General features: G+C 29.2%; 1 protein-coding gene and 1 long non-coding RNA gene across 4 annotated transcripts; one reads left to right on the top strand and one right to left on the bottom strand.

The window, feature by feature from the left end:
- Nucleotides 1-14: 14 nt before the first annotated feature.
- On the bottom strand, nt 15-27171 carry LOC142228140 (alpha-tocopherol transfer protein). 2 transcript variants are annotated; one of them, XM_075298480.1, is made up of 6 exons: nt 26869-27167; nt 5817-5976; nt 4282-4363; nt 3937-4221; nt 565-701; nt 15-495 (listed from the first exon to the last, which is right to left on the bottom strand). In XM_075298480.1, the coding sequence occupies exons 1-6, from the start codon at nt 26945-26947 to the stop codon at nt 414-416; spliced, it is 825 nt and encodes a 274-aa protein (XP_075154595.1). In that variant the 5' UTR covers nt 26948-27167; the 3' UTR covers nt 15-413. The 2 variants fall into 2 exon arrangements, with proteins under 2 accessions (XP_075154595.1, XP_075154594.1); XM_075298479.1 differs by lacking the exons at nt 15-495; nt 565-701; nt 3937-4221; nt 4282-4363; nt 5817-5976 and adding exons at nt 13062-13308; nt 13375-13511; nt 13574-13858; nt 14442-14523; nt 14587-14746 and having other exon boundaries at nt 26869-27171.
- Nucleotides 8033-11157, top strand: LOC142229695 (uncharacterized). Of its 2 annotated transcripts, XR_012720467.1 has the most exons (4): nt 8033-8225; nt 8290-8546; nt 8872-9262; nt 9351-11157. It is a non-coding gene; the product is annotated as an uncharacterized LOC142229695 (long non-coding RNA). The 2 variants fall into 2 exon arrangements; XR_012720466.1 differs by having other exon boundaries at nt 8290-9262.
- Nucleotides 27172-27919: the final 748 nt, after the last annotated feature.

Genomic DNA, 27919 nt, shown 5'->3' with positions numbered 1-27919 from the left:
TGAAAAACAAAAGGTTTAATGTTATACATTTATTCTTTAGCAATAAACTAAAATCTAATATTTTGGCACCAATAGTTTAAATTAATACTAAGGGCGATTTCGTTTCTATAAAAAAAGTGTTGCCCAAGTTTTACACTACTTTATCCACAGATGTCTTTTTTACCCAATAGTGATAGTGATATTCTAAAGTTATTTGTAATCCACAATATTGTAAGGGATTCCAGATCAGAAAGGTTCTGAAACAGCTGGCTATATTTTATATAAGCCAATTACAAAGATGTTGCATTTTCTATTAGAATCGAAATCACCATATGTAAACTATATATAACCCAATAGCAAACTATTATTAGACTAGATTTACCCATTTCAATTAAAAAAAAAACACCTTAAATTTCCTTTGCTTTGTGTAGATTTTAGTCAATTTCTAAATTTTGAAGATTATCCACAATATCAGCATTGTTCATTTTCCATCGCGAATCATCCATGAGATATTCCCTGGAAATGAATAATAATGCAGAACTATTAAAACCCCGAAAGAAATTCTTATATTTTCAAATTACTCACCTCATTTCTTTCAACTTAGTCATCCAGTGTTGTCTAATATCGGACATTTTGCCAACCTTTCCACCATATTCATCTGGTAATAAGTCACGTGGGATAAATTTATAAGGTGTATCGGAATTGGGTAAATGGGTATGTAACTATAAATAGTAACAATAAAAAGTTCTCTTAATAATTCATATTTATGTACGACACATGGATAGATTACTAGGAGAGGCACCTAGTATATAATGAAGCTATACAAGGTAGAGTAATTTGAGCAGTTTTTTCACCTCTACAGAGCACCGTTGACACAGTTGGTAGAATTCTACTAAACATGGTATACTGTTTGCTAGATTGGTAGAATTCTTGATGCTTTGATAGATTTTGCAATGTATTCCAAAAATTTTCTATAGAAATAAAATTTTGACAAAATTTTCTATAGAAATAGAATTTTGACAAAATTTTCTATAGAAATAAAATTTTGACAAAATTTTCTATAGAAATAAAATTTTGACAAAATTTTCTATAGAAATAAAATTTTGACAAAACTTTTATATAAAAATACATTTTTTTTATAAATTTTCTAAAGAAATAAAATTTTGATAAAATTTTCGATAGAAATACAATTTTGACAAATTTTCTATATAGAAATAAAACTTTGACAAAATTTTCTATTTAGAAAAAAAATTTTGACAAAATTTTCTTTAGAAATAAAATTTTGACAAAATTTTCTATAGAAATAAAATTTTGACAAGATTTTCTATAGAAATAAAATTTTGACAACATTTTCTATAGAAATAAAATTTTGACAAAAGTGTTAACTACAATATTGACGAAATTTTGTATAGAAAAAAACGTTTGACAAAATTTTCTATAGAAATAAAACTTTGGCAAAATTTTCTATTGAAATAAAATTTTGAAAAAATTGTCTATAGGAAATAAAATTTTGACAATATTTTCTATAGAAATAAAATTTTGACCAAATTTTTATGGAAAAAAAAATTTTTACAAAATTTTCTAAAAAATAAAATATTTTACAAAGTTTTCTATAGAAATAAAACTTGGACAAAATTTTCTATAGAAATAAAATTTTGACAAGATTTTTCATAGAAATAAAATTTTGAAAAAAATTTTCTATGGAAATAAAATTTTGACAAAATTGTCTATATAGAAATAAAAATTTGACAAAATTTTCTATGTAAAATTTTGATAAAATTTTCTATAGAAATAAAATGTTTGCAATTTTTGTTTTTTTAATAAAAGTTTGACAAAATTTTCTATGGAAATAAAATTTTGACAAGATTTTCTATAGAAATAAAGTTTTGACAAAATTTTCTATAGAAATAAAATTTTGACAAAATTTTCTATAGAAATAAAATTTTGACAAAATTTTCTATAGAAATAATTTAATTTAATTTTTATATTATACAAAAATTCTAAGAAATAAAATTAAAAAAAAAATCTATAGAAATAAAATTTTGACAATATTTTCTATAGAAATAAAATGTTGACAAAATTTTAAATAGAAATAAAATTAAAAAAAATGTATAGAAATAAAATGTTGACAAAATTTTCTATAGAAATAAAATTTTGACAAACTTTTCTATAGATATAAAATTTTGATAAAATTTCCTATAGAAATAAAATTTTGACAAAAATTTCTATAGAAATAAAATTTTGGTAAAATTTCCTATAGAAATAAAATTTTGAAAAAAATTTCTATAGAAATAAAATTTTGACAAAATTTTCTATAGAAATAAAATGTTGACAGAATTTTCTACAGAAATAAAATTTTGACAAAACTTTAATATGGAAATAAAATATTTTACACATTTTCTAAAGAAATAAAATTTTGACAAAATTGTCGATAGAAATAAAATTTTGACAAAATTTTCTATAGAAATAAAATTTTGACAACATTTTCTATAGAAATAAATTTTTCTTACAAACTTGTTTTTATTGTATTCTATAAAATTTTCTATAGAAATAAAATTTTGACAAAATTTTCTATAGAAATAAAATTTTGACAAAATTTTCTATAGAAATAAAATTTTGATAAAATTTCCTATAGAAATAAAATTTTGACAAAATTTTCTATAGAAATAAAATTTTGACAAAATTTTCTATAGAAATAAAAATTTGAAAAAATTTTCTATAGAAATGAAATGTTGACAGAATTTTCTATAGAATTAAAATTTTGACAGAATTTTCTATAGAATTAAAATTTTGACAAAACTTTAATATGGAAATAAAATATTTTACACATTTTCTAAAGAAATAAAATTTTGACAAAATTTTCGATAGAAATAAAATTTTGACAAAATTTTCTATAGAAATAAAATTTTCTTACAAACTTGTTTTTATTGTATTCTGTAAAATTTTCTATAGAAATAAAATTTTGACAAAATTTCCTATAGAAATAAAAATTTTACAAAATTGTCTATATAGAAATAAAAGTTTTCGTTAGAAATAAAATTTTTAACAAAATGTCTATATAGAAATAAAATTTTGACAAAATTTTCTAAAGAAATTTTGACAAAATTTTCAAAAGAAACAAAATTTTGACAAAATTTTCGATAGTAATAAAATTTTGACATAATTTTCTATGGAAATAAACTTTTGCCAAAATTATAAAATTTTCTATAGAAATAATGTTTTGTTAAAAAAAAATTCTCGAAAAAATCAAAAAACAAATCCTCAAATTTATGAAAATTTCCCGCCAAATCCACCACCATTCACGAAAACATATCCCCAATTTGGGGGAAAATCCCTCATACTGGCTTGTGTTTTTCATAAATTTCTGAATAAAAACCTACAAAAGCAATACTAAAACGATTGTAGGAAATTAAAATAAAACGTATGTGTATTTTAAAGCGAATATTCATTATGGTTTTATGTGAATATTGCCGTTTTAAATTTATTCCTTGGCAGAGCTGCTTTGGAAAAATTGACAAATAAAACAATTGTTTTCTCATAGCCCTCTACACCTTGACATTTGTTTTCTCTTTATAAGAGCACAATGCTTAATCTTGTTATACTCAATTATCTTTGGAGTAATTCGAACAGTTTTTTTCCACCTCTACTGAATTGAGGATTACAAACTTGACATTTCCACTCTCAATAATTGAGAGCCAATGTCTAACTTATTTTATTCGAAGTCGCAAATTGCAAAAATTTCGTTCGGTTATATTTTTTTTAATCCTGAAACACATAGTCTTTAATTTTGGCTATATAGTTCTCTTTACTTAGTAGTTCAAATTGAAATTGGATTGAAGTCCAAGGCCATCTAGACTTTTTTGTTATAGTCAAAATAAATTCTTGCGATTTGCGATTCCGAATATCGGAACACATGGGGCTATATATTTTATTTTAAACTGTCGATATATGACATACCACTTGCATAAGTTCTCGACTCATAAAAGGCTTTACCACACTCAAAACTTTATCCAAATAGGAAGCAGCATTTATAACATGTATTTGCTTTACACGACCCGTATGAGCTTCCTGAGCAAATTTCATAAAAACTCGAAGAGAACTTAACGATGTTCGAGCCAAATGTTTGAGTGTATAGCCAGTCATATCGAAAACGACAATCTCGCCATCCTCAATTTCATCTGTAATGGCGAAACGGCAGTCCATTATCATGAATAATACCTTAACGGCATCTGTGAATTTAAACTTAAAACAAAGAGAAAACAATATTACAAAAAAAAATAAATTCCTTGTAAAAATTATTACCTTTTCTGGGTTGACATCTTGCAATCGTAATAATATTACTCTGTAATTTTCGGGTGTTGTTTCTGGCAGTACAAGATAATCTCTAAAAAATATGCAAAAGAAAAGAAATAAAAAATAACAATATTTCTCGACATATATACAGCAAATTGTATTTTTTTAGTTAAGCAGTTCCACAAAAAAACTTTGAAAATGTATTCTCAAATATATTACCCAAAAAATATATTGTCGAGAAAGTTGTTAAAAATGTTATGCCACACAGAAAAAAATATCACCAAAACTTTTCCAATAAAAAAAATGATTGAAAATGATTTTTTTTAAATTAATAAATCAATTGATACAATTAACTTTTTAGTCAAGATAGAAACATTAATTTCATTAATAAATCAATGATTGAAAATGTTTAAATTTTTAATTAAAAAATTCATTGATACAATTAACTTTTTAATCAAATTCGGAAGACTTAGTCAGTTTAAAAAAGTGGTGATTTTTAATTAAATATTTATTTGCAATCAAACTAAAAACACTCAGTCAGTTAAGAAAGTAATTGAAAATAGTTATGTTTTTAATTAAAAAATTAATTGAGTTTTGCAATCACCATTAATTAAATTTTTAATTAATTAAATTAAAAAATTAATTGAAATTTGCTTAATTTTTAAATCAAGTATCTATTTTATGCCCAATTAAAACTGTGATTGATACTATCATTTTGAAAACATTTTAATTAAAAAAATAATAGAATTAATTATTTTCGTCTTTGATTCAGAAAAATTTGTTGTGTGCATTACTAACACTTGTTGACGTGCATATGTTATTTATTTCACAGAAAAAAATATCACCAAATTTTTCCAATTAAAAAGTTGATTGAAAATGATTTTTTTTAATTAATCAATTAATACAATTAACTTTTCAATCAAGATAGAAACATTAAATTAATTAAGTCAGTGATTGAATTTTTGAAAATTTTTAATTAAAAACTTAATTGATACAATTAACTTTTTTTTAGTTTTAATTAAAAATGTATTTCAAACAATCAATTGTTAATCAAATTAAAAATACTAAGTAAACTCAGAAAGTAATTGAAAATAGTTACCTTTTTTTAATTAAATCAATTAAGTTTTTAATCAAGCATTTTTTATGCTGTGATTGATACTATCATTTTCGTGATCGAAGTCATTTCAATTAAAAAATTAATTGGATCAATTAAGTTTGTGATTGAATCAGAAAAACGTTTTTTTGTGTGTTCTTGAACAAGGTCTAGCAAAAGTATTTTTTCTCATACCGCAATTTTTCAGTGTTAACACAGAAAAAATTTTACGTAAATTTTTGCAATTAAAATTTTAATTAAGTTTTAAAAAATATTCAATTAAAAATTTAATTGATTCAACAAACTTTTTAATTAAAACAAAAATCAATCACAAAACTTAATAGTATCAATTAATTTTTAATTGGATCAATTAATTTTTTAATTGATACTATCATTTCTGTGATTGAAGACATTTCAATAAAAAAATTAATTGGACAATTAATGTACTTACCCTACTTTCAGTATTTCCTGTGAAGCACTATCCATGGGATCCCTTTTCAGAAATATGTTGTCATGTTTGTTCCTTAATTTAAAATTTCGTAACATTAATTTTTTTGCATCTTCCAAATCACCATCCATGGCTGCTAAAAATCGTCTAAGCAACCCTTTATCTAAAAGTAAAAGAAATTCAGGGCATCATATTAGATAATTTATATATTTTTATTAATCTCATATAAATCAGGGGTGTAAAGTTTTAGCTTTTGTGGTATAATAATAGAGAACAACTAAAAAAAAAAATCCTTGCCAGAATTATACTCAAGGCCGATAAAAATATTGTATTAGCAATATATAAGACCAAGAAATAAAGAAAATTCTGGATATTTTCAAAATAATTTGGTCTAAACCATAGAAAAACACATTTTTTTTGTCAAATTTCGTTTTTATTATTCAACATAGTTCCCTTCAAGAGAGATACAACGATTATAACGACCTTCCAATTTTTTGATACCATTTTGGTAGTACTCCTTCGGTTTTGTCTCAAAATAGGCCTCAGTTTGGGCGATCACCTCTTCACTGCAACCAAATTTTTTCCCTGCGAGCATCCTTTTGAGGTCTGAGAACAAGAATCTGGCCAGGTCTGGAGAATACAGTGGGTGGGGAAGCAATTCGAAGCCCAATTCATGAATTTTTGCCATCGTTCTCAATGACTTGTGGCACGGTGCGTTGTCTTGGTGGAACAACACTTTTTTCTTCTTCATATGGGACCGTTTTGCCGCGATTTCGACCTTCAAACACTCCAATAACGTCATATAATAGTAGGTTTTTCCCTTCTCAAGATAATCGATAAAAAATTATTCCATGCGTATCCCAAAAAACAGAGGCCATTACTTTGCCAGCGGACTTTTGAGTCTTTCCACGCTTCGGAGACGGTTCACCGGTCGCTGTCCACTCAGCCGACTGTCGATTGTACTCAGGAGTATAGTGATGGATCCATGTTTCATCCATTGTCACATATCGACAGAAAAACTCGGATGTGTTACGAGTTAACAGCTGCAAACAAAGCTCAGAATCATCAACACGTTGTTGTTTTTGGTCAAATGTGAGCTGGCGCAGCACCCATTTTGCACAGAGCTTCCGCATATCCAAATATTGATGAACGATATGACCAACACGTTCCTTTGATATCTTTAAGGCCTCTGCTATCTCGATCAACTTCATTTTACGGTCCTTCAAAATCATTTTGTGGATTTTTTTGATGTTTTCGTCGGTAACCACCTCTTTCGGGCGTCCACTGCGTCCACCGTCGTCCGTGATCATTTCACCACGCTTGAATTTTGCATACCAATCAATTATTGTTGATTTCCCTGGGACAGAGTCGGGAAACTCATTATCAAGCCAAGTTTTTGCTTCCACCGTATTTTTCCCTTCAGAAAACAGTATTTTATTAAAACACGAAATTCCTTTTTTCTATCTCACAAACTAATTGACTTACAGACGTCAAATTTTGACACGAATCATTTGAAGGTTGCTACTATATAAAAATAATATCCATTTAATACCAGCGACGCCATCTATGTGTCAGACCGGGGACTTATCAGCCAACCAAATTCAAGTGATTCTCAAACTTCATTCTCAAAATCGTGCTAGAGATATTACAATAAATAGTAGTCTATTACTACTTGCAAAATACAATATCATCGTTAATGGTTAATTAAAATTTCATACATTTGATTAATTATGAATTCAAGTGATTCTCAAACTTTTAAATGAATGTGGGCTAAACTATACAAAACCACAATTGCTTCAGGAAATTAAAAATATTACCGTTTAAAACCAAAAGCTTTATTTTTAAAAGTGCTGTATCTGTATTTTGTCATGATATATAACCAATGCTTTGAACTCAAGTGATTCTCAAACTATGTTATTTGTAGAAAACATCTTTCTATTCCTAAATTATTGCACATGTCAATCTCAAAAACGTGCTAGAGATATTACAATAAATAGTAATAGACTATTTGCAAATGCAATATCATCGTTAATGGTTAATTAAAAATTCTTACATTTGATTAATTACAACAATAAACTTGTTTTCAAGTCTAAAGTACGACATACTAGGTGATGTGCTGTTGTCAGTGAATACAATTATCATGACGTTGATATGTAAATGCGATTTCTAACTAACCGTTATAAGCTAAATGTCGATTTAAAATTAGTAGTAGATTAGAATTCATGGAAGTAATAGTAAACCGCTTGATACAATATCCAAACGAAGTTGATTGAATCTTTATACTTTATAAGTGGCTCAACGTAAACTTTTCACAGGATCCATAATTACCGCAAAGCCTACCCTAAGCATGAATAATATGCAATAAGAAGCGAAATAACTAAAAATAGAAAAATGGAATAATACCTATCCTAGGTTTGGCCAAGTAAACAATCCATTTAAAATAAAACCTAATGGGTGATTTCTTTTTTTGAAACAGTGAAGGCCAGAATATAACCATGTGAACCAAAGGACAAAATAGATCTCCCGCAGTAGAATGTACTTTTCGGAGAACGCAAAAAATAAATTTGTTGTATAATTTAATTTTTTTTATATCTTTGTTGGATTCACCAAAAATTACATCCTACAGAGGAAATCTCTTTTGATATGTGGACTAATTGCCGACAACAAAATCCAACACATAGGCAAACGATAAAACTGTTTGAAGACAATTTTTTGTAACAATTTTCTACACAGGTTCATATAAAGTCTTGTGACACGTTGTTATCGTTGTTATGTTATGCGCTTTACAGACTATCAGTTATTCCGGACGGAATGTCGGTGTTTGTAAAGAATCTTACAGTGTGTCGGATCGATACGACTTGTCGGCGATGACTAAATAATCGGTAAATGTGTTATCGATCCCAATAAACATGCAGCAGTATCGATTATGTCTTCGGACTTAACTTATAATGTGCACAATATATGGGATATGTTCGACGCGAACACTGTCATCCGGAATAACTGATAGTCTGTAAAACGCATTATGCAAACGAAGAGTCTAAACCCGCCCGATATGCAGCTATTATGAAAAATGTCTGTTGCATGAGACATACGGCAAATTTGCCATGTGTTTCTTATGGGAGAAAAGTTTTTAAATGAAACTGTATAATACTTGTTGTTTTCCATATTTCACTGGATACATGTCGATAATAAAAAATTGGCTAAAAACCGCCAAAAGGGCCATGAAGAAATCCTCAAAAAAGCCTAAAGCTAAATGCATTTATTCCCACTAAATGGAAAATAGCCAAATTGGCAACACTGCATGTTGACAAGGCGGCTTTGCCATGTGTAACTTATGGAAAATGTAAATTATCGATAATATCGTATTTCTTATTGGTAGCATAGGATACCGAGCTTAAAATCGTTGGATGAGAATCTAACTAATGACAGTCGATCATGTGAACAAAATGGTAGGTTAATATTTTAATCATATTTATATATATTAAATATTATTATTTATTTTGTTTTTAATTAATTATTATTATTATTTATTTTTAGTAAATATAGAGATAAAAAAGGACGACATTCTAAAAGGATACCGATAACAACATAAGATGGATATGAAGTTATTCTGGAGGCAAAAAAGTTTCAATTAAATTATATTTTTCTAGGGATAATAGGCTACACTCAAAAAAAAAAATGAACCCATGAGGATGGAAAATGTAGATTAGAAAATTTTTATTAAACTGTATTACAAAAGCCGATATAACAAAAATAGGTAAATATTTTCCACAAAAAAATATTAGACGTAATTAATTTGTTTCACTTCTTAAAGTAAATTTCGTAGTTTTAATGAAAAAAAATTGAGTTCAAAATTGCAAAAATGTCTTTCACACAAAAAAAATATTTTTTGTCTTCAATCACGAAATTAATTGATCCAATTAATTTTTAATTAAAATCGTCAATCACAAAAATGATAGTATCAATAAAAAAATTAATTGAAAGTCAATTAAAAATTTAATTGATGCTATTAATTTTTGTGATTGATTTTTATTTCAATTAAAAAATTTTTTGAATCACTTAAATTTTAAATTAAATATTTGTTAAAATTCAATTAAGACTTCAATTGGAAAAAATTTCGTGAATTTTTTTCTGTGTTAGCTCCAAATAAAGTTCAAGATGAATTTTACAACGCGATAAAATTTACAACGCGATAATTTTTACAACGCTTTGCGATAAAATTTACAACGCTTAAGAAATTATGAAATATTTTTTTTTTGACAAATACAAATTTAGTAAATCTTTATACTTCATTTGTGTATAAATCCTCCCTCCTTTTTTCATATTCACATTCATACTTTATTTGCAGTTTTAAAGCCGCATGGCCAATTATAACAAAATGACACAGGCAGACTATTTCGTCTAATAAAAATTGGTTTTTTAGTTTATTTGACTAACGTACACTCCAAAAAAGTGAACCCTATATGGCACTAAAGCCATTTTAATTTTTTTTAAATAACAGTTTTTAATTTTAATTAATGGAATTATTATATTTTGAGAAAGTTATTTTGACTTAAATAATTTTTGGTGTACGTTAGTTAAATAAAACAAAAAATATTTACTAAATTCATGTCTCCCACAAAATAGTTCATAATTTCTAAAAACTTGTAAATTTTACCAATAACACGCCCATCTTGAACTTCGTATGGCATTAAAGACATTTTTGCAATTTGAATTCTAATTTTTTCTTTAACAAATTGCAAAAATAATTATGTCTAATAAATTTTCTTGAATTTGTCGAAAAATATTTACTTATTTTTGTGAAACCGGCATGAAATCTGAGTTTGCAACACAGTTTCGTTTAAATTTTCCAAAATTAACCAAAATGCCCCTTCCTGGTGGGTTCACAGTTTTTTGAGTGTACACAAAATTTTTAATAAAACGGAATAATTTCCATTAACTAAAATAGAGTTAAATTGGCTTTAGTGGCCTGGAGGGTTCACTGATTTTTGAGTGTATTTTTATGGCGATAAAAAATACTTAAAAGGCTACCGGTAGTGAAAAATAAATGGACTAAAATCTGCAGCTTAAATTGGGGGCTGTAGCCTTTTCTACTTCACCAATCCGGCAGGGTATCGTCTAATGAACTTTAAGATTGATATGCACCTCTATCGAAATTTCCGATTTCAATAAGGAATGCATTAGTATTTTTGTTTCCGAAAATTTCGTGTAGCGTTCCTATCGATTATTTACACTTGGCTTCACTAATAAATTCTTGACAAAACTGTAAATAATAAAAAAAAACACTTATGTTTAGTGTTAATTCAATTTCTTAATTCAACAACTTAATAAAAGTATTTTTGCATTTGTATTTGTTTCATTTGGTAGGTCAATGCATTTGATAAACCCAAAAATTTCTGCTATCCATAAGAAATGCAGAGCCACTTTTCGTTGGAATAAAACAAGAAAATATCTCTAATTCGAAAATATTTAAAACTTTAACAAAATCTTCTACAGAAATAAAATTTTGACAAAATTTTCTATAGAAATCAAATTTTGAAAATTTTTTTTTAGAAAAACATTTTGACAAAATGTTCATAGAAATAAAGTTTTGCAAGAATTTACTATAGAAAAATTCTATAGAAATAAAAATAGTCAAACATTTTCTATAGAAATAAAATTTTGACAAAATTTTTTATTGTAATAAAATTTTGAGAAGATTTTCTATAGAAATAAAATTTTGGCAAAATTTTCTAGAGAAATAAAATATTAACAAAATGTTCTATAGAAATAAAATTTTCTATAGAAATAAAATTTTGACAAGATCTTCTATAAAAATAAAATTTTGAAAAAACGTTCTAGATATAAAATTTTGAAAAAAATTTCTATAGTTTTATATCTTAGAAAATTTTTTCTATAGAAATAAAATTTTGACAAAATTTTCTATAGAAATAAAATTTTGACAAAATTTTCTTTAGAAATAAAATTTTGACAAAATTTTCTTTAGAAATAAAATTTTGACAAAATTTTCTTTAGACATAAAATTTTGACAAAATTTTCTATAGATATAAAATGTTGATAAAATTTTCTACAGAAATAAAGTTTTGACAAATTTGTCTATAGAAATAAAGTTTTGACAAATTTGCCTATAGAAATAAAATTTCGACAAAATTTTCTATAGAAATAAAATTTTGAGAAAATTTTCTATAGAAATAAAATTTTGACAAAATTTTCTATAGATATAAAATGTTGATAAAATTTTCTATAGAAATAAAGTTTTAACAAAATTTTTTATAGAAATAAAGTTTTGACAAAATTTTCTATAGATATAAAATTTTGATAAAATTTTCTATAGATATAAAATTTTGACAAAATTTTCTATAGAAATAAAATTTTGACAAAATCTTCTATAGAAATAAAATTTTGACCAAATTTTCTATAGAAATAAAATTTGAACAAAATTTTCTATAGAAATAAAATTTTGACAAAATTTTCTATAGAAATAAAATTTTGACAAAATTTTCTATAGAAATAAAATTTTGACAAAATTTTCTACAGAAATAAAATTTGGACAAAAATTTCCATAGAAATAAAATTTTAACAAAATTTTCTATAGAAATAAAGTTTTGAAAAAATTGTCTATAGAAATAAAATTTGGACAAAAATTTCCATAGAAATAAAATTTTAACAAAATTTTCTATAGAAATAAAATTTTGACAAAATTTTCGATAGAAATACAATTTTGACAAAATTTTCGATAGAAATACAATTTTGACAAAATTTCTCTAGAAATAAAATTTTGAAAACAAAAAATTTGATCAACAACTTCAAAATATTTCTTTTTTAATGTGGTAGATATTTGGAGCACTATTTTTGGCACGAGTGGCAGCCGTGAAACCAACTCTGTAGGCAATTTCTCTATCTGACAACTGTCAAGTGTAATCTCTCTTTCGCTGGCTCTAAACGTGTAAACATACGGCTTCTAGTCAAAAATCAAAAATTTTGATCGTCATTTTTGGGACAAAAATCGGAAAATCAGCATATGCTATTTTTTGTGTAAAAAATGGGCAAAATTGGCAGCCCTGCTCTAATCCCAAACAAAAACAGGAATTTTCGCTAGAGCTTCACATCAATAAGTTATGTAGATAACACGGTTTCCATAAAGAAAATCATTCTAAAAACAAAACTTTCATTCCAAATAAAAACTGGTTATTTTTAATTTTTTTTTATTTAGATTTCAAGCACCCTAAAATAAAGATTAACAATGCATTTCAATTGTAAAATCACATTTAATTCAATTTTTTACAAAAATAAAAACTACAACCATTTATAAGCTGTCTTCCATAACACATCACACCGTTCTATTTAAAATCCTTATAATATATAATAAAATTATAAGAACAAATTGCAAAACTATTGACTCTAATCAATTTCTAATTTTTGCAAATCATCAACAATGTCTGAAGTTGTCTTCCCCTTATTCATTTTCCAACGTGATTCATCGATTAGTTCTTCTCTGTAAATGAAAAACAAAACATTAAAATACCCGAAAAATTGGCTTCGGTTCCATAACACCCCTCACCTCTTTTCTTTTAACTTGTCTATCCAATATTGTCTTAGATCACTCAACTTGCCAGCATTTCCACCATACTCTTCTGGTAATAAGGAACGAGGAAAAAATTCATAGGGGGTATCAGAACCAGGTGAATGAAATTGTATCTACAATTGTGCGCTTTTTGTTACCAAACTATTCCATTAATTTAAATTGTTCGGAGTCTTACCACTTTCAAAATTTCACTTTTCATAAAAGGTTTCATCACAGCCATAATCCTATCCATATACGAGGGAGCATTGATTACATGAATTTGTTTGATACGACCGACATAGGCTTCCTGACCGAATTTCAAAAAAACTCGAAGACTGCCCAACGAAGATCGAGTTAAATGTTTTAGTGTATATCCTTGTAAATCGAAAATTAAAATTTCCCCATCATTTATTTCACTGTCAATAGCCATACTACAGTCCATTACTAAGAAACACAATTTTATTGCTTCTGTAGAATTATACTGAAAAAAAAATATGCAGATTAGAACAACAAAACAACAACTCTTATTGCGATGTTTGTGTCGGTCTCAAAAATCGGTAAATAAATCTTTCTGGGCACAGCATTTTGAACTGAGTGTTCAATTGAAACATTTACCATCAACCTTACAGAATGCCCTTGTATCAAAAATTTCAATTTTATGTCGATAAAACAGTTATCACATTCTCATTGATTGATTGCTGGGAAATATGTTACGATGCCATATGCGTGGGAGAGCAATTAGAGATTTTTTTAAGTTACTGCCAGCATTCATCACTAGGGTTGCCCAATCCCGTATTTAGGTTAGGTTATTGTGGCATCCCTATTCAGTTCATTGTTATACCACTCTCTTATCAATGGGGGATGGCCACTCAAAGTGGAAAAAAATAATTTCTCTAAAAGTTGTGCGCGTCTATGTTATTGAATGTTCATAATTTTCTTTCTTAGGAAATATATGAAATTCTTTGCACAATGAACGATTCCTTTTAAAGATTCGAAAATGAGACTGAATCCAAATCCATCGAAATAAGAGTTAGCATATATGTATATATTTCAATATTACTTACTTTTTCAGGTTTACAATCTTCGAATCGAATCAATACTAATCTCTCGTTGTCCGGAGTTCTTCCCGGCAGTATAAGATGATCACTGTTTGGAAAATATTTCTACAGATTACAATTACTTTAAAATGATGATGATGGTTTCACTTACGTGACTCTTAGCATTTCTTGGGTTTCGGCACTCAATGGATCTCTTTTTAGAAATATGTTATCATATTTATTGCGTAATTTATAATTAAATTGTATTAACTTTTTTGCTGCTTCCAAATCACCGTAATTGGTTGCCAAGAAACGTTTCAACAATCCCCGCCCTAATTGTAAAGTAAATATATAACACAATATGTAGATATATGTGAATAAATGTGTAATATTTAAATATATAATAAAAAAAACACTATCAACCACTTGCATATAAGAAATGTTTACATGTCGATAATGCAGTGTCTGGGAGCAAATTATAATGAACCATTCAAAAATACCTGACAATTTTATATCCTCCACCGTAGGATAGGGGTATACTAATTTTGTCATTATATTTTTAACACATCGAAATATTGATTTTGGACCCCATAAAGTATAAATATCTTGGTCGATTTAGCGATGACCGTCCGTCCGTATATTGAAATCCCGCTAACTTACGAACGAAATAGCTACGGCCTTGGAATTTGGCACTAGTTGATGTAAATCGCACCATTTTTAGGTATAGGCCCCATATTAACTGATCCCCAGATTTGATTTCCCGAGCCTCTTGGTAGAGCAAATTTCATCCCACCAGGCTGAAATTTGGTATATGCAAAAATAAATTGTTTCTGATTCAATCACGAAATTAATTGATCCAATTAATTTTTTAATTGAAATGTCTTCAATCACGAAAATGATAGTATCAATCACATTTTCAATTGGACATTAAAAAATACTTGATTAAAAAATTAATTGATTTCATTAGGAAATTTCAATTAACGTTTTATTTGATTCAATTAAAAATTTAATTGATGTTGATTGCAAAACTCTATTAATTTTTTCTTTAAAAACGTAACTATTTTCAATTACTTTCTTAACTGACTTACACCCATTTTCATGAAGCTCCATTAGTGTTACGAACTTTTAAACCGAACTATAAACATCTTGTCTATATATTCTATATGCCAGTTAGGAGCCTAACAGATGGAAATATTTCAGTTAAAGTTAACTGGATAAAAGATATTTGCAATTATCTTTCTGTTAACTGACAGTTAAAGCATAACGGAGCTACATGAAAATGGCCGTTTGTGTTTTTTTTTTTGCAATTATCTTTCTGTTAACTGGCAGTTAAAGCCTAACGGAGCTACATGAAAATGGCCGTTTGTGCTTTTTTTGCAATTATCTTTCTGTAAACTGGCAGTTAAAGCCTAACGGAGCTACATGAAAATGACCGTTTGTGTTTTTAGTTTGATTAAAAAGTTATTGTTTGAAATAAATCTTTAGTTAAAATTAGAAAAAAATCCATAACATTTTTTATGTGACTTAGTCTTTTGAGTTTGATTAAAAAGTTAATTGTATCAATTAATTTATTAATTGAAAAAATTTTCAACTTCAATCAACTTTTTAATTGGAAATATTTTGTTGATATTTTTTCTGTGTACGTGATGTTAGTAAATGAACTATTGTTACAGGTCATATCGGCCCCCTTTTATAAACCGACCCCCCAAAGATATGACTTATGACGTCTTTATGGAGGACCACATTTCATCGGAACCGCTTGAAATTAGGCCCTCTAACTACCATGCGAAAATTGGTTCACAGCAGTTCATAATTACTTATCGACTTTTCTATATAAACCGATCAAGAACTCAATAGGCTTATATAAGTACACTGAAAAAAATATTTACCTGATATTAAAGATTATGCAGCCTAAATTTTAGGATGCGCAATTTACAAAATATTAAGGAAAAATTTCTTTGAAATAATGAAATTTTAATTAAAATAATTTTTTTAATCTTTGCTTCAAACAAAATATTAAATTTAGGATAAAAAATTTAAAAATTTGCGTCCCTCCATTAAAATCGTATGTCTTTTAAGTACAGTGTTGCCAGGTAATTTTTGATTCTTCCCCCCAAATCTTAAGAAAAAACAAACCCTAAATTGGTCTACTTTTTTTCAAAAACCCCCAAAAATTTTAAGTTTGTAAATAGTATAAAAAGAGACCCAAAATTTCGTTAAAAATCCTGTAGTGACACACTTTAAAAATTAAATTTAACACAAATATATAAACTGAAAGAAGATTTTTTCTGAGGAACAAAATTTTAGACAAAATAAGTTTTTTTATGTTAAAAATTTTCTTTTGAAGTAAATAAAAATTATTAGATAAAATCATTACACCACTTGTCACAAATTCGATTCCTGCTTCGATCGAACACCAAAAAGTTTTTCAGCGGTGGATTATCCCACCTCAGTAATGCTGGTGACATTTCTGAGGATTTCAAAGCTTCTCTAAGTGGTTGCACTGCAATGTGGAACGCCGTTCGGACTCGCCTCTAAAAAGGAGGTACCATTACATTGAGCTTAACAATCGGGAATCGGGCAGTGATAAGAGGGAAGTTCACCAATGTGGTATCACAACGGACTGAATAGTCTAACTGAGCCTGATACATCGGGCTGCCACCTAACCTAACCTTGTTTTTAATTGTATCAAATATTAAAAATACTCCTTCAACAGATACGTTTAAAAAAGAATGTCATTGCATACCCAGCAAAAAAAGCGTCGCAAAAAAAGTAATGAAAACGTTCTTTTTGGATCCGGAAGTGGTGCAAAATTGACGCAGAAGCGATGAATTTAACATCCCAGCAAAAAAATTTGGAAGTTCTTCCAAAGGCACAACTTTAAAAGCACTTCCAGAAGATTCACTCCCAATGATGTTCTTTATTTTAACTACACAGGAAGTTCTTTTAATTTAATTTTTTATAACTTGGTTTTTTCATAGTTTTAATTTTAATTTTAATTTTTTTTGTTTCAAATAGGTTAAGAACAGAGTAAGAATTCATAAAATGGTACAAATCATTCAAATTTTGTCGAAAAAAATGCTACATCCAATCTGAAAAAATTGTGAATTTTTGAAAATATTTGAGGTCAAATGTTTCCGACAAGCGTTAGAATCCATTAAAAATTATAAAAAATTATAAAAATTATTTATTTGACAAAATATTACAGAATTTTTTAATTTACATCCAAAACATTGAATTCGGATCACACCTAAAGAAGTGATGCAAATTCAGTGCAACGGCTGTTGAAATGGAGGACTTCCGTCCTATGACAAGCCCATGTTAAATTCATCGCTTCTGCGTCAATTTTGCACCACTTCCAGATCCTAAAAGAACATTTTCAATACTTTTTGGCGACGCTTTTTTTGCTGGGATGGGCTTGTCATAGGACGGAAGTTCTCCATTTCAACAGCCGTTACACTGAATTTTGCATCACTTCTTTAGGTGTAATCCGAATTCAATGTTTTGGATGTAAATTAAAAAATTCCGTGATATTTTGTCAAAAAATAATTTTTATAATTTTTAATGGATTCTAACGCTTTTCGGAAACGTTTGACCTCAAATATTTTCAAAAATTCACAATTTTTTCAGATTGGATTTAGCATTTTTGTCGACAACATTTAAATGATTTGGACCCTTTTATGAATTCTTACTCTGTTTTTAACCTATTTGAAACAAAAAAACTTAAAATTATCCATTAAAAGTATGAAAAATCCAAGTTATAAAAAAGTGAATTAAAAGAACTTTCTGGGTAGTTAAAATAAAGAACATCATTGGGAGTGCATCTTCTGGAAGTGCTCTTACAGTTGTGCCTTTGGAAGAACCTCAAAATTTTTTTGGTGGGTACTTGCTTGTATTTAGGAACATGGGTTGACTTCCCTTATTTTTTGTTCTCAAAATTCATGCCAGAATTGTTCCAAATCTTGTTGAGAATTGCTCCACTTTATAAAATCTAAGATATTTTTTTACCCCCAAAAATCCCCCCAAATAAATGTTACCCCTAAAAATGTCCCTAAACGTGTAAAAAACCCCTAAATTTGGGGGGAAACCCCCCAGGTAAGGCAAATTTTCCTCTAAGTAAAGAAAAAAATTTTTGGTTTAAAAAAATTCGCCCTAAAATTAATTACAAAATATTGAATCTTTAGATTTAAAATAAAAACGCTTCAAATACACCCAGAGATGGAATATGATCACCTCAAACATGTTTAAAGAGCAAAATGTTATTTTTGAGTCGTGACCATGTAACATGGTTTTCGCAACCATGTTATTTTCTCGGAAATCATGTATCTGATTTCGGCAAGCAGGTTATATTTGACGAGAAAATAACATTTTAGTGACAAACATGTTACATGGTCACCATACAAAAATAACATTTTGCTCTTGAAACATGTTTGAGGTGATCATATTCCTTCTCTGCGTGTATAGGCTAAAACTTATTTTGAGGATTTAAAGTTTTTTTTTCGGAATTAAGAGAACAGTTTTTACTTTGGATTTTTAAACTGGCATTTGTTTGCACGTGAGTCCCTTAATTATATACCGGGAAAAGGGTATGAAAATTCGAAAAATGAAAGCTCTATTATAATTTTAATGTTATTGTTTATTTTATTATTTATATCCTAGTATTAAAGCCACATAGGTCATTAAAAAATGCCTTTATTTTAAAGAAACCGCCGCATCTTTGGCTCGGAATCAATACCAAATTAATCATTAAGGAAAGGTCAAAATCTTTGGATCCAAATAAACTTTTTTCTGAGTGTATTTACTGCACACATTTAAACCAGAATGTCTTTTTAAACTTTTTTATATACTCCGTCGCCCTTCCATCGAATGAGCATTTCAAACTAATCATCCAATGATTATAGAAACTTTAATTGGTGAAGCTAATTGTTAATATAAGACTATTATAGATATAAGTGTTAGCTAATACATTAAGATTTTGTTGAACTTGAAACCCCCTTCTTGTAATGAGATATAACATACAATTACAATTTTTATTGTCAAAGCACAGTTCAAAGTCCCCTTATTACTTTACGCTCGACATCCACCGCTAGCGTAATTTGTTATACCCATAAGAAATATAAGAAATGCATGGATAGTTCCGGGTTGAGTTTTTACCGATTGCTTACATTTTCTTCCCATAAGAAGCCAATCGACGAAATTTTCATTGACAGATAGTAAACCCTTAATAACACCAAGGGATATCATTTTAACACGAATGAAAGAATTTTTGCAGATTTAAGCCTCTATATACAGCTCTTTCGAAACTCCTTTTTCATGCCAATAAGGCAGTTTTGCGATGTTTTTCTTATGGCAGATAATATAAACATTCGATAGCATCGAATATACCTAGAGAAGAAGTATAATCACCTTGAGCATCTTTCAAGAGCATAATGTATATTTTTCCCATAACGGTCTTTAATAAGAGGTTTATTTCTCTCGGTGTGTATGCGAGCTTTCACAAATCAAATCAAAATTTGCTAATAAAGCATTGCATGCGAAATTTACTACAAATCATTTCAACGAACCTGTATTAAATTTATACAAACGTGCTTAGAAAATTACTAGTTAATTTACATTGCCGGTTTGTTTTATAATCAATAATTATCCAAAGTGATTATCTATCTATTTGTATTAGATAAACTTAATGTATAGAAAAGACAGAAGGTTATTGATTATTGGTAAGGTAAAAGAATGAATTTTCTGGAGAATAGTTTTTTTTTTATTTGATGGCCGCTACGCAACTCTAGCGAAAATTTCCGAAACCCATAAAAAAATCCATTGTAATATTTCATAACCATAATTCCGTGAGACGTTATCATCGATTGTCTAAATTTTGCATACATAAATTTTGCGTACTGCATTATCGGTACTCAAACGAAGTGTTCGTGTATGCCGGCCTTTAAGATGATTTCAAAGATCACTTCCAAGTCAGAATAATTTTCGTGGTATAAAATTATGTTTACATGCCAATAATACAGCATTGCCATATTTTTCTTATACGTGTAGAATGTAAAAAATCGATAAGAATGTCCCAAGGAATTGTCACTTGCGAATATGTCAATGGATTTCTTGTGGGCAGTAAAATTTCCCCACAGGTCTATACCGGTCTTTACGAAATAGAATTCACTGGGACGTCATTATCGATTGTGAATATTTTCTCATTACATTTGTAACAGATCCAAATATTGATTTTAGATCCCATAATGTATAAATATCTTGGTCGATTTGGCAATGTCCATCGGTCCGTATATTGAAATCACACTAACTTACGAACGAAACAGCTACGAACTTGAAACTTGGCACTGGTTGCTGTTATTGATGTAAATCGGATAATATACCAAATGGGCCACGTCAGACCATTTTTAGATATAGACCCCATATTAACTGATCCCCAGAATTAATTTCCGGAGACTCTTGTTAGAGCAAATTTCATCCCATCTGGCTGAAATTTGGTACGTGATGTTAGTATATGACCTGTAACCAGAGATGGTCTGTATCAAATTTTTTTAGGTTTGCGACTGTCGCAAAGTTGTAAACGTCACATACACGTCGTAAATGTAGAAAAAGTAACAAAAGTCGCAAACTCAAAATACTTTAGTCGCGTCAGCTAGGCAGCGAATTCGATGATATGCAAGACGATGGTATGTGCGAAGAAGTTTCAATTCTTAGGAATGTTCACAAATTTCGGTTTCAGTTCCCTATTGGCTTTTGCACGAGTACAAGTTAACCGTGGATTTTCTCATCCTTTCTTAGCTTTAAGTTCAGTCTCCTCTCCAATATAACCCCAAGGTATTTTGCACACTCACCAACGGGAATTTCGATACCACCTAAGAAAATAGGCTTGACGGTGGGAAAACTTTCACAAATTTCTGCAGAAACTCACAGCGAATGCTGTCAAACTAAATTAAAAAATGCTCAGGATTTCTTCTATTAAAAATTAGGTTTTTTACAGTAGGTTTACGACTTTTGCGACATACGTATTATACCGTCGCAAATGTATGTCGCAAAAGTCACAGTTTGTGACAGGCCAACCCTGCCTGTAACAAGCATTGGTCCATATCGGTCCACAATTATATGTGGCCCCATTTTATAAACCGACCCCCCGAAGACTTTATGGAGGAGCAAATTTAATCAGAACCGCTTGAAATAAGGCCCTCCAATTACCATGCGAAAATTGTTTCACAGCGGTAAATAATTAGTTATCGACTTTTCTATTTAAACCGATCAAGAACTGTGCACTGAAAAAAATATTTATGTAATATTAAAGATAACGCAACCTAAATTTTAGGATTAAGGAAAAATTTCGTCTCTATCTTATACTTGTAGAATGTAAAAAATCGATAAGCATGGCTCATGGAATTGTCAATTGCGAATATGTCAATGCATTTATTGTGGGCAGTATAATTTCCCCAGAGGTCTATACTGGCCTTTACTAAATAGAATTCATTGCGAATATTTTGCTTCTAATTATCCAGAGTGATTATTTATCTATTGGTATTAGATAAACTTAATGCATAGAAAAGACTGAAAGTTATTGAAAATTGATAATTATCAATTTTCAATAATGTAAGAAAGAATGAATTTTCTGGAGAATAGATTGTTTTTTTGTTTGAAGATCGCTACGGAGATCTAACGGAAATTTCCAATACCCATAACATTTTTGATAACCATAATTCCGTGAGGCATTATTATCGATTGTCCTCATTTTGCTCCCTTAAGAAATACATAACAAAACTTCATTATCGGCACTCAAACGAAATGTTGTGGTATGAAATTATGTTTACATGCCAATAATACAGCTTTGCCATCTGTTTTTATAGTTGTACAATAAAAAAAATCGATAAGGATGTCTCATGGAATTGTCAATTGCGAATATATCAATGAATTTACTATGGGCAGTAAAAATTTCCCTAGAGGTAAATACCAGCCTTTACTAAATATAATTCCTTGGGACGTCATTATCGATAATTTGCTCCCATACACAGTTTATTAAAGGGTGATACGGTCAAAATTTGGTCAATATAAACTTGACGTATTTCTTTCAATTTTGCATTTAAGGTGTGTGTGTGTAGAATGTTGCTCCTATTTTGATTTTGGAATTCACTCTTCAGTTGTCAAAATGCCGTCCAAGCAAGAAGAGCAGCGTATCAAAATTTTGCTCGCGCATCGCGAAAATCCGAGCTACTCGCACGCAAAGCTGGCTGACGAAGTTTGACTGCGTGGTAATGGACGACGAAACCTACGTCAAAGCCGACTACAAGCAGCTTCCGGGACAGGAGTTTTATACGGCAAAAGGAAGGGGAAAGGTAGCAGATATTTTCAAGCACGTAAAACTGTCAAAGTTCGCAAAGAAATATCTGGTTTGGCAATCGATCTGTACCTGTGGCTTGAAAAGCAGCATTTTCATAGCTTCCGGGACTGTCAACCAAGAAATTTACGTGAAAGAGTGTTTGAATAAACGTCTGCTGCCTTTCCTGAAAAAACACGATTGTTCCGTACTATTTTGGCCGGATTTGGCATCTTGCCATTACGGTAAAAAGGCCATGGAGTGGTACGCCGCCAACAACGTGCAGGTGATTCCCAAGGACAAGAACCCTCCCAACACACCAGAGCTCCGCCCAATTGAAAAATACTGGGCTATTGTCAAGCGGAACCTAAAGAAGACCAAAAAACTGCTAATGACGAGCAGCAGTTCAAGGCAAACTGGCTTTCTGCGGCGAAGAAGGTGGACAAGGTGGCTGTACAAAATCTGATGGCAGGTGTCAAGCGTGAGGCCCGGCAATTCGGATTTGGAAAAGCGAAAGCCTAACTGAATATTTTTCCTGAATTTTATACTAATTGAACTTGAAAAAGAAATTTAATTTGATTTTTTAAATAAACGATTTCACCGATTTACACGCGTTTTCCCTTGACCAAATTTTGACCGTATCACCCTTTATCTACTACATTCTCATTATATCCTTTTATGTAGGACAAATATAACATTGCCATCTAGGACTAATAAAGCTTTGCCATCTGTTTCTTATACTTTTAGAATGTAGAAAGTCGATAAGGAATTGTCGGTTGCAAATACGTCAATGCCTTGGTTATGGACAGTAAAATTTCCCCAAAGGTCTATACCGGCCTTTGCTAAATAGAATTCCTTGGGACATCATTATCGATTGCGAATATTTTGCCTATCATACACAGTTTATTATCTACTACATTCTCATTATATCCTTTTATGTATTTCTAAATTACGCATAAAGTAATTTTTGCTACCTACATTTTTAGGACAAACTAGCAAAATATAGCTTTGCCATCTAGGACTAATAAAGCTTTGCCATCTGTTTCTTATACTTTTAGAATGTAGAAAGTCGAATTCCTTGGGTCATCATTATCGATTGCGAATATTTTGCCTCTCATACACAGTTTATTATCTACTATATTTTCATTATATCCATTTATGTATTTCTAATTTAGGACATACCAGCAAAACTGTCTTATTGGCATGAATTAGAAATTTTTGTTTGCTTACAAAAAACGTCAAAAGCTGAATAAAGTACACTGAAAAAAGTAAACTACATTATTTTGAACAATGAATGGAATCTCGTGCGAAAATTGAACTAAATTTTATTCCCAATTTCGAGATTTTTTAAATTGACGAACATTTTCCGACTTTTTTGGATTTTAATTACCTTTTACGAAATGCATCTTTCTCGAAAAGAAAAAATGAACTAAAAATAAAGAAAAAATCTTAAGCGCCAGATTATTCCCATTTTATCAACGCTATAGTTCATTCTTGCTACTTTTGAAAAATGTACGAAAAACTTCTTCTGTTTTTGTTAGAATTGAACTAATTTATATGCCATTGAAATTTTACTGCCATTTAGTTCATAAAATTTTTGAGACATATTTGGAATAAAGAAAAAATCGTTGGGCTGGGGAAAATTTCTTAAAAAATTTTAAAAATAAACTAAAACAAAATAAAATTTTAAAAATAAACTAAAACAAAATAAAATTTTTGCAATAAATATAAGTTCATTTAAGCATCAGTTTTACAACAGACTTTTTTTCTGTGTAGAATACTTTTAGTTATAATATTAATGTATAATTGATTTTAAACGTTTGTACTTTGTTTACACTTGGAATATGAATACTAGATTTTTTTGTTTTATTAATTTTTAATTAAATCAGTTGTCACTAATTGCCTATGCAGGTAATAAATAATCTTATTATTTTGTATTTTATTATTTGCTTTTGATTTTGTTCCAGTACTTATGTTTGCTTTAATAATAATTTTATTCTATACATTAGTGTGTTGATTAAAATGTCAATTTCATATATCACAATAAAATATTAACGCTTTCAATCTCATTTATAGTCCTCTAGGCACTTCTAGTGGAAATTTCGTGTAATTAGCAGTAATAAAGCTTAGTCCTAGGCAAGAATAATTTATTAAGCTAATTTATCATTTAATTTATAATTTATCTAGCGGACAATAGATCCTGGTTTTTGTAAAAATACAATGCTATTCTACCCTTTCTCTATAAAATCGAGTTATATCCCTCCAAAAATAGTTGTTTTGTACATCGACAACACAGTCCTTATCCTACCATAGACCCGTATACCCCTATCGAAATTTTGGTTTAGGTTCAAAACTAAGAGTGTCCCCATACAATATGGCGGCGTTTTGGTGGCACCATCGCTCACCATCACTCAAAACTATTTAAGTTAGCGAAAAGACATTAGCACTGTTTTATCAATTGCTAACAAAATTTGTGATACCCTGAAAAATGGCTTTGCTGTCTTGTGTTTTTTAAGATTTTCTTCCATTAATAAATACCTGTGAGAAATTTCAATGGGAGCGAATTCTGCAAATTCCTTTGCATATCAACAGGATGTTCTTTATTTTAACTACACATGAATTCCTTTTAATTCAATTTTTTATAACAACGCTTTTTTTATTTTATTTTTTTTTTTTTTTTTCAAATAGGTTAAGAACAGAGAAAGAATTAATAAAATGGTACAATTTTTTGAAATTTTGTCGAAAAAAATTACACCATTTCGGGATCCCAAAATAAACATTTTCACTACTTTTTTCTGGCGGCGCTTTTTCACTGGGTTGTTCTAATGGCAAAAATGTATACAGTCGATAATATCGTTCAAAGGAAGAGTTCTCTGACAAAAGTACCTTTATATATCTTACGAGGAGTAGACATTTTTCTGGTGGTACCACCGAGGTATACACAATATAAGCCTGCATTATCGTCATTGTCATGAAAATTCACTGGTTTTCATAGTTTACTTGAGAAACAGGCTAAACTGTACGATCATCATAGAAACAAAATACTCGTTAGTTATGCATGCAAAACATACATTTTTTGGAGATACATACAAAAATTTAATAATGGAACCGAATAGAATTAATGCCGATATCAATTGAAATTTCGCTTTTTTAATTTCATTCTAGTGCAATGTTTAGTCGATAACATCGCTCAAAGGAAGAGTTCTCTGGCAAAAGTGCCTTTGTATTTCTTACGAGTAGTAGATTTTTTTCTAGAGGTACTACCGAGTTATGCACAATATAATCCTGCATTATCGGCATTGTCATGGAAATTCACTGGTTGATCATAGTTTACATGAGAAACACGCATGCAAAACATCCCTTTTTTGAAGGCACATACAACAACTATAAATGGAATCGATGCACATTATTACCGATATCAATTTAAATTTAAATTTAGTTTTTTTTTTAATTTCATTATGTGCAATGTTTACTAAACTTATAGACAAATATTTTTGCGAAGCCCATCGTCCTTATGAAGTCACGGAATATTCTACATACACTAATTAATCATAATTTACTCATGTGAGAATAATTTTAATAAGCGATAATAACGTCTAAAAGTGTTTTCGTTTTGCGAAGCCCATTGTCCTCATGAATTCACGGAATATTCTACATACACTAATTAATCATAATTTACTAATGTGAGAATAATTTTAATAAGCGATAATAACGTCTAGAAGAGTTTTCGTTACCAAAATTAAAATTCCGAACTATGTCTTATAAAGGCCCGTATCCACCTCTAACAAAATTTTCGCGACCTATAAGATATGTTTTAGTATTTTTGCTACCAAAAACTCAACGAGGCCTTGTTATCGACATTTTTTGTTTACATTTTACTCCCATAATAAATACATGGCAAAACTGTATTATGACATTTTCGCCAAGACTGCTTACCGGGACTATGGCCGAAAAAAGTCACTAGAAATTTATACCGGGCTTAAGCCAAAATTATATTGGATTATTTGTTTCATATGTTTGGAATGCGTTTACTTGAGCGTGACAATGACACACAATTTTTACAGGTCAAAAATCATGTGACAATTATTTATATTTATATATTTATCCATTTAAATTTAAAATCTGTACCTATTTTTGGGGGAAGTTGAGGTTGAGTTTTTAACCATTGCTGCAATTCGTCCACTTTTTTCTCCATATCAGCACTCATTATTGCTTACTTGTTTTTATTTTTTTCACAAAAAAAAATCTAAGATTTAAAAAAATATATGTTATAACCAATTTAGGATTTCTCAATGGAAATGTAACACAATTCACTCCTTCCTGGATTTAATTTTTTTTGTTTGTCCGTGGGAGAACAACTTGAGCGTTTTAAATCGCGTTTGCAACTGAAACGTGATTTGTGTACTTGAATTAGCCACCTATTATCATGCACACTGGATGCACTGAAGCTAGCTGCTGTTGAAATGTAAGCTTACATCTATTGACAAAGGAATGAGAAAAATTGATACAGGTAACATTTTACATTGAGATGATTCACGTCATCGTAATAGCTTCTACTAAACGTTCACTACAATGCAGTTTAACACGCTTTTTTATTGGCTATAATGATCCGCACATTGATTTCATTTGATCATTTAATCTAGTGCAATTGCATGAGCTTACTCTCTGAAGAAATGGGAGTAGCGACACCTCAACACTTCTACAATGATATCAAAAGTTATGAATGTGCATTCATATTGAACGATGTTTACCTAGGTTAGCACAATTGGCATTTCAGGTTCATTTTGTTTAACCTATTAAATAAAATCCGCCGGTTTCCCTAAAGTGTGTCCAAAGAGCGATTATGCCTTTAGCCTTCGTATATACCAATAGGTCAGTTTGTGCCACAAATAAAAAATACTTATCTACACTTAAAAAGGGGGAAATTTCGTTTTCCATTTATTTCTTATCTTAGAATATGTAAACAATCGATAACATCGTTCTATCGAAAATTTCACCACCGAATGTGTTTATACATCTCTATCGTTTACATTTCAATAGTGCACTATACATACCGTAAATACAGTTTACAAGGTCTTTCTTTTGGAAACCTGTAAGGAGATTTCGTTTACATGTCGGTAAGGCAGGGTAGACGCTTGTTCATTATGCTTTTCCTGTATGTACCTCTAGTGGAAATTTC

Source organism: Haematobia irritans, chromosome 3, assembly GCF_050003625.1.
Source record: "Haematobia irritans isolate KBUSLIRL chromosome 3, ASM5000362v1, whole genome shotgun sequence".
In the NCBI taxonomy this organism is placed as follows: Eukaryota; Metazoa; Arthropoda; class Insecta; order Diptera; family Muscidae; genus Haematobia; species Haematobia irritans.
Note: the sequence above shows the minus strand (reverse complement) of the source record. Positions and strands in the feature narration are given on the sequence as shown.

Excerpts from the sequence above, each read along its gene's own strand:
- LOC142228140 (XM_075298479.1), bottom strand. The coding sequence starts at position 26,947 with ATGAGTGCTGATATGGAGAAAAAAGTGGACGAATTGCAGCAATGGTTA. Across the intron at positions 14,524-14,586 it reads CAAGAAATGCTAAGAGTCAC|TGATCATCTTATACTGCCGG; the intron begins GTAAGTGAAACC and ends TTTTCCAAACAG. Across the intron at positions 13,309-13,374 it reads GACAAGTTAAAAGAAAAGAG|AGAAGAACTAATCGATGAAT; the intron begins GTGAGGGGTGTT and ends TTTCATTTACAG.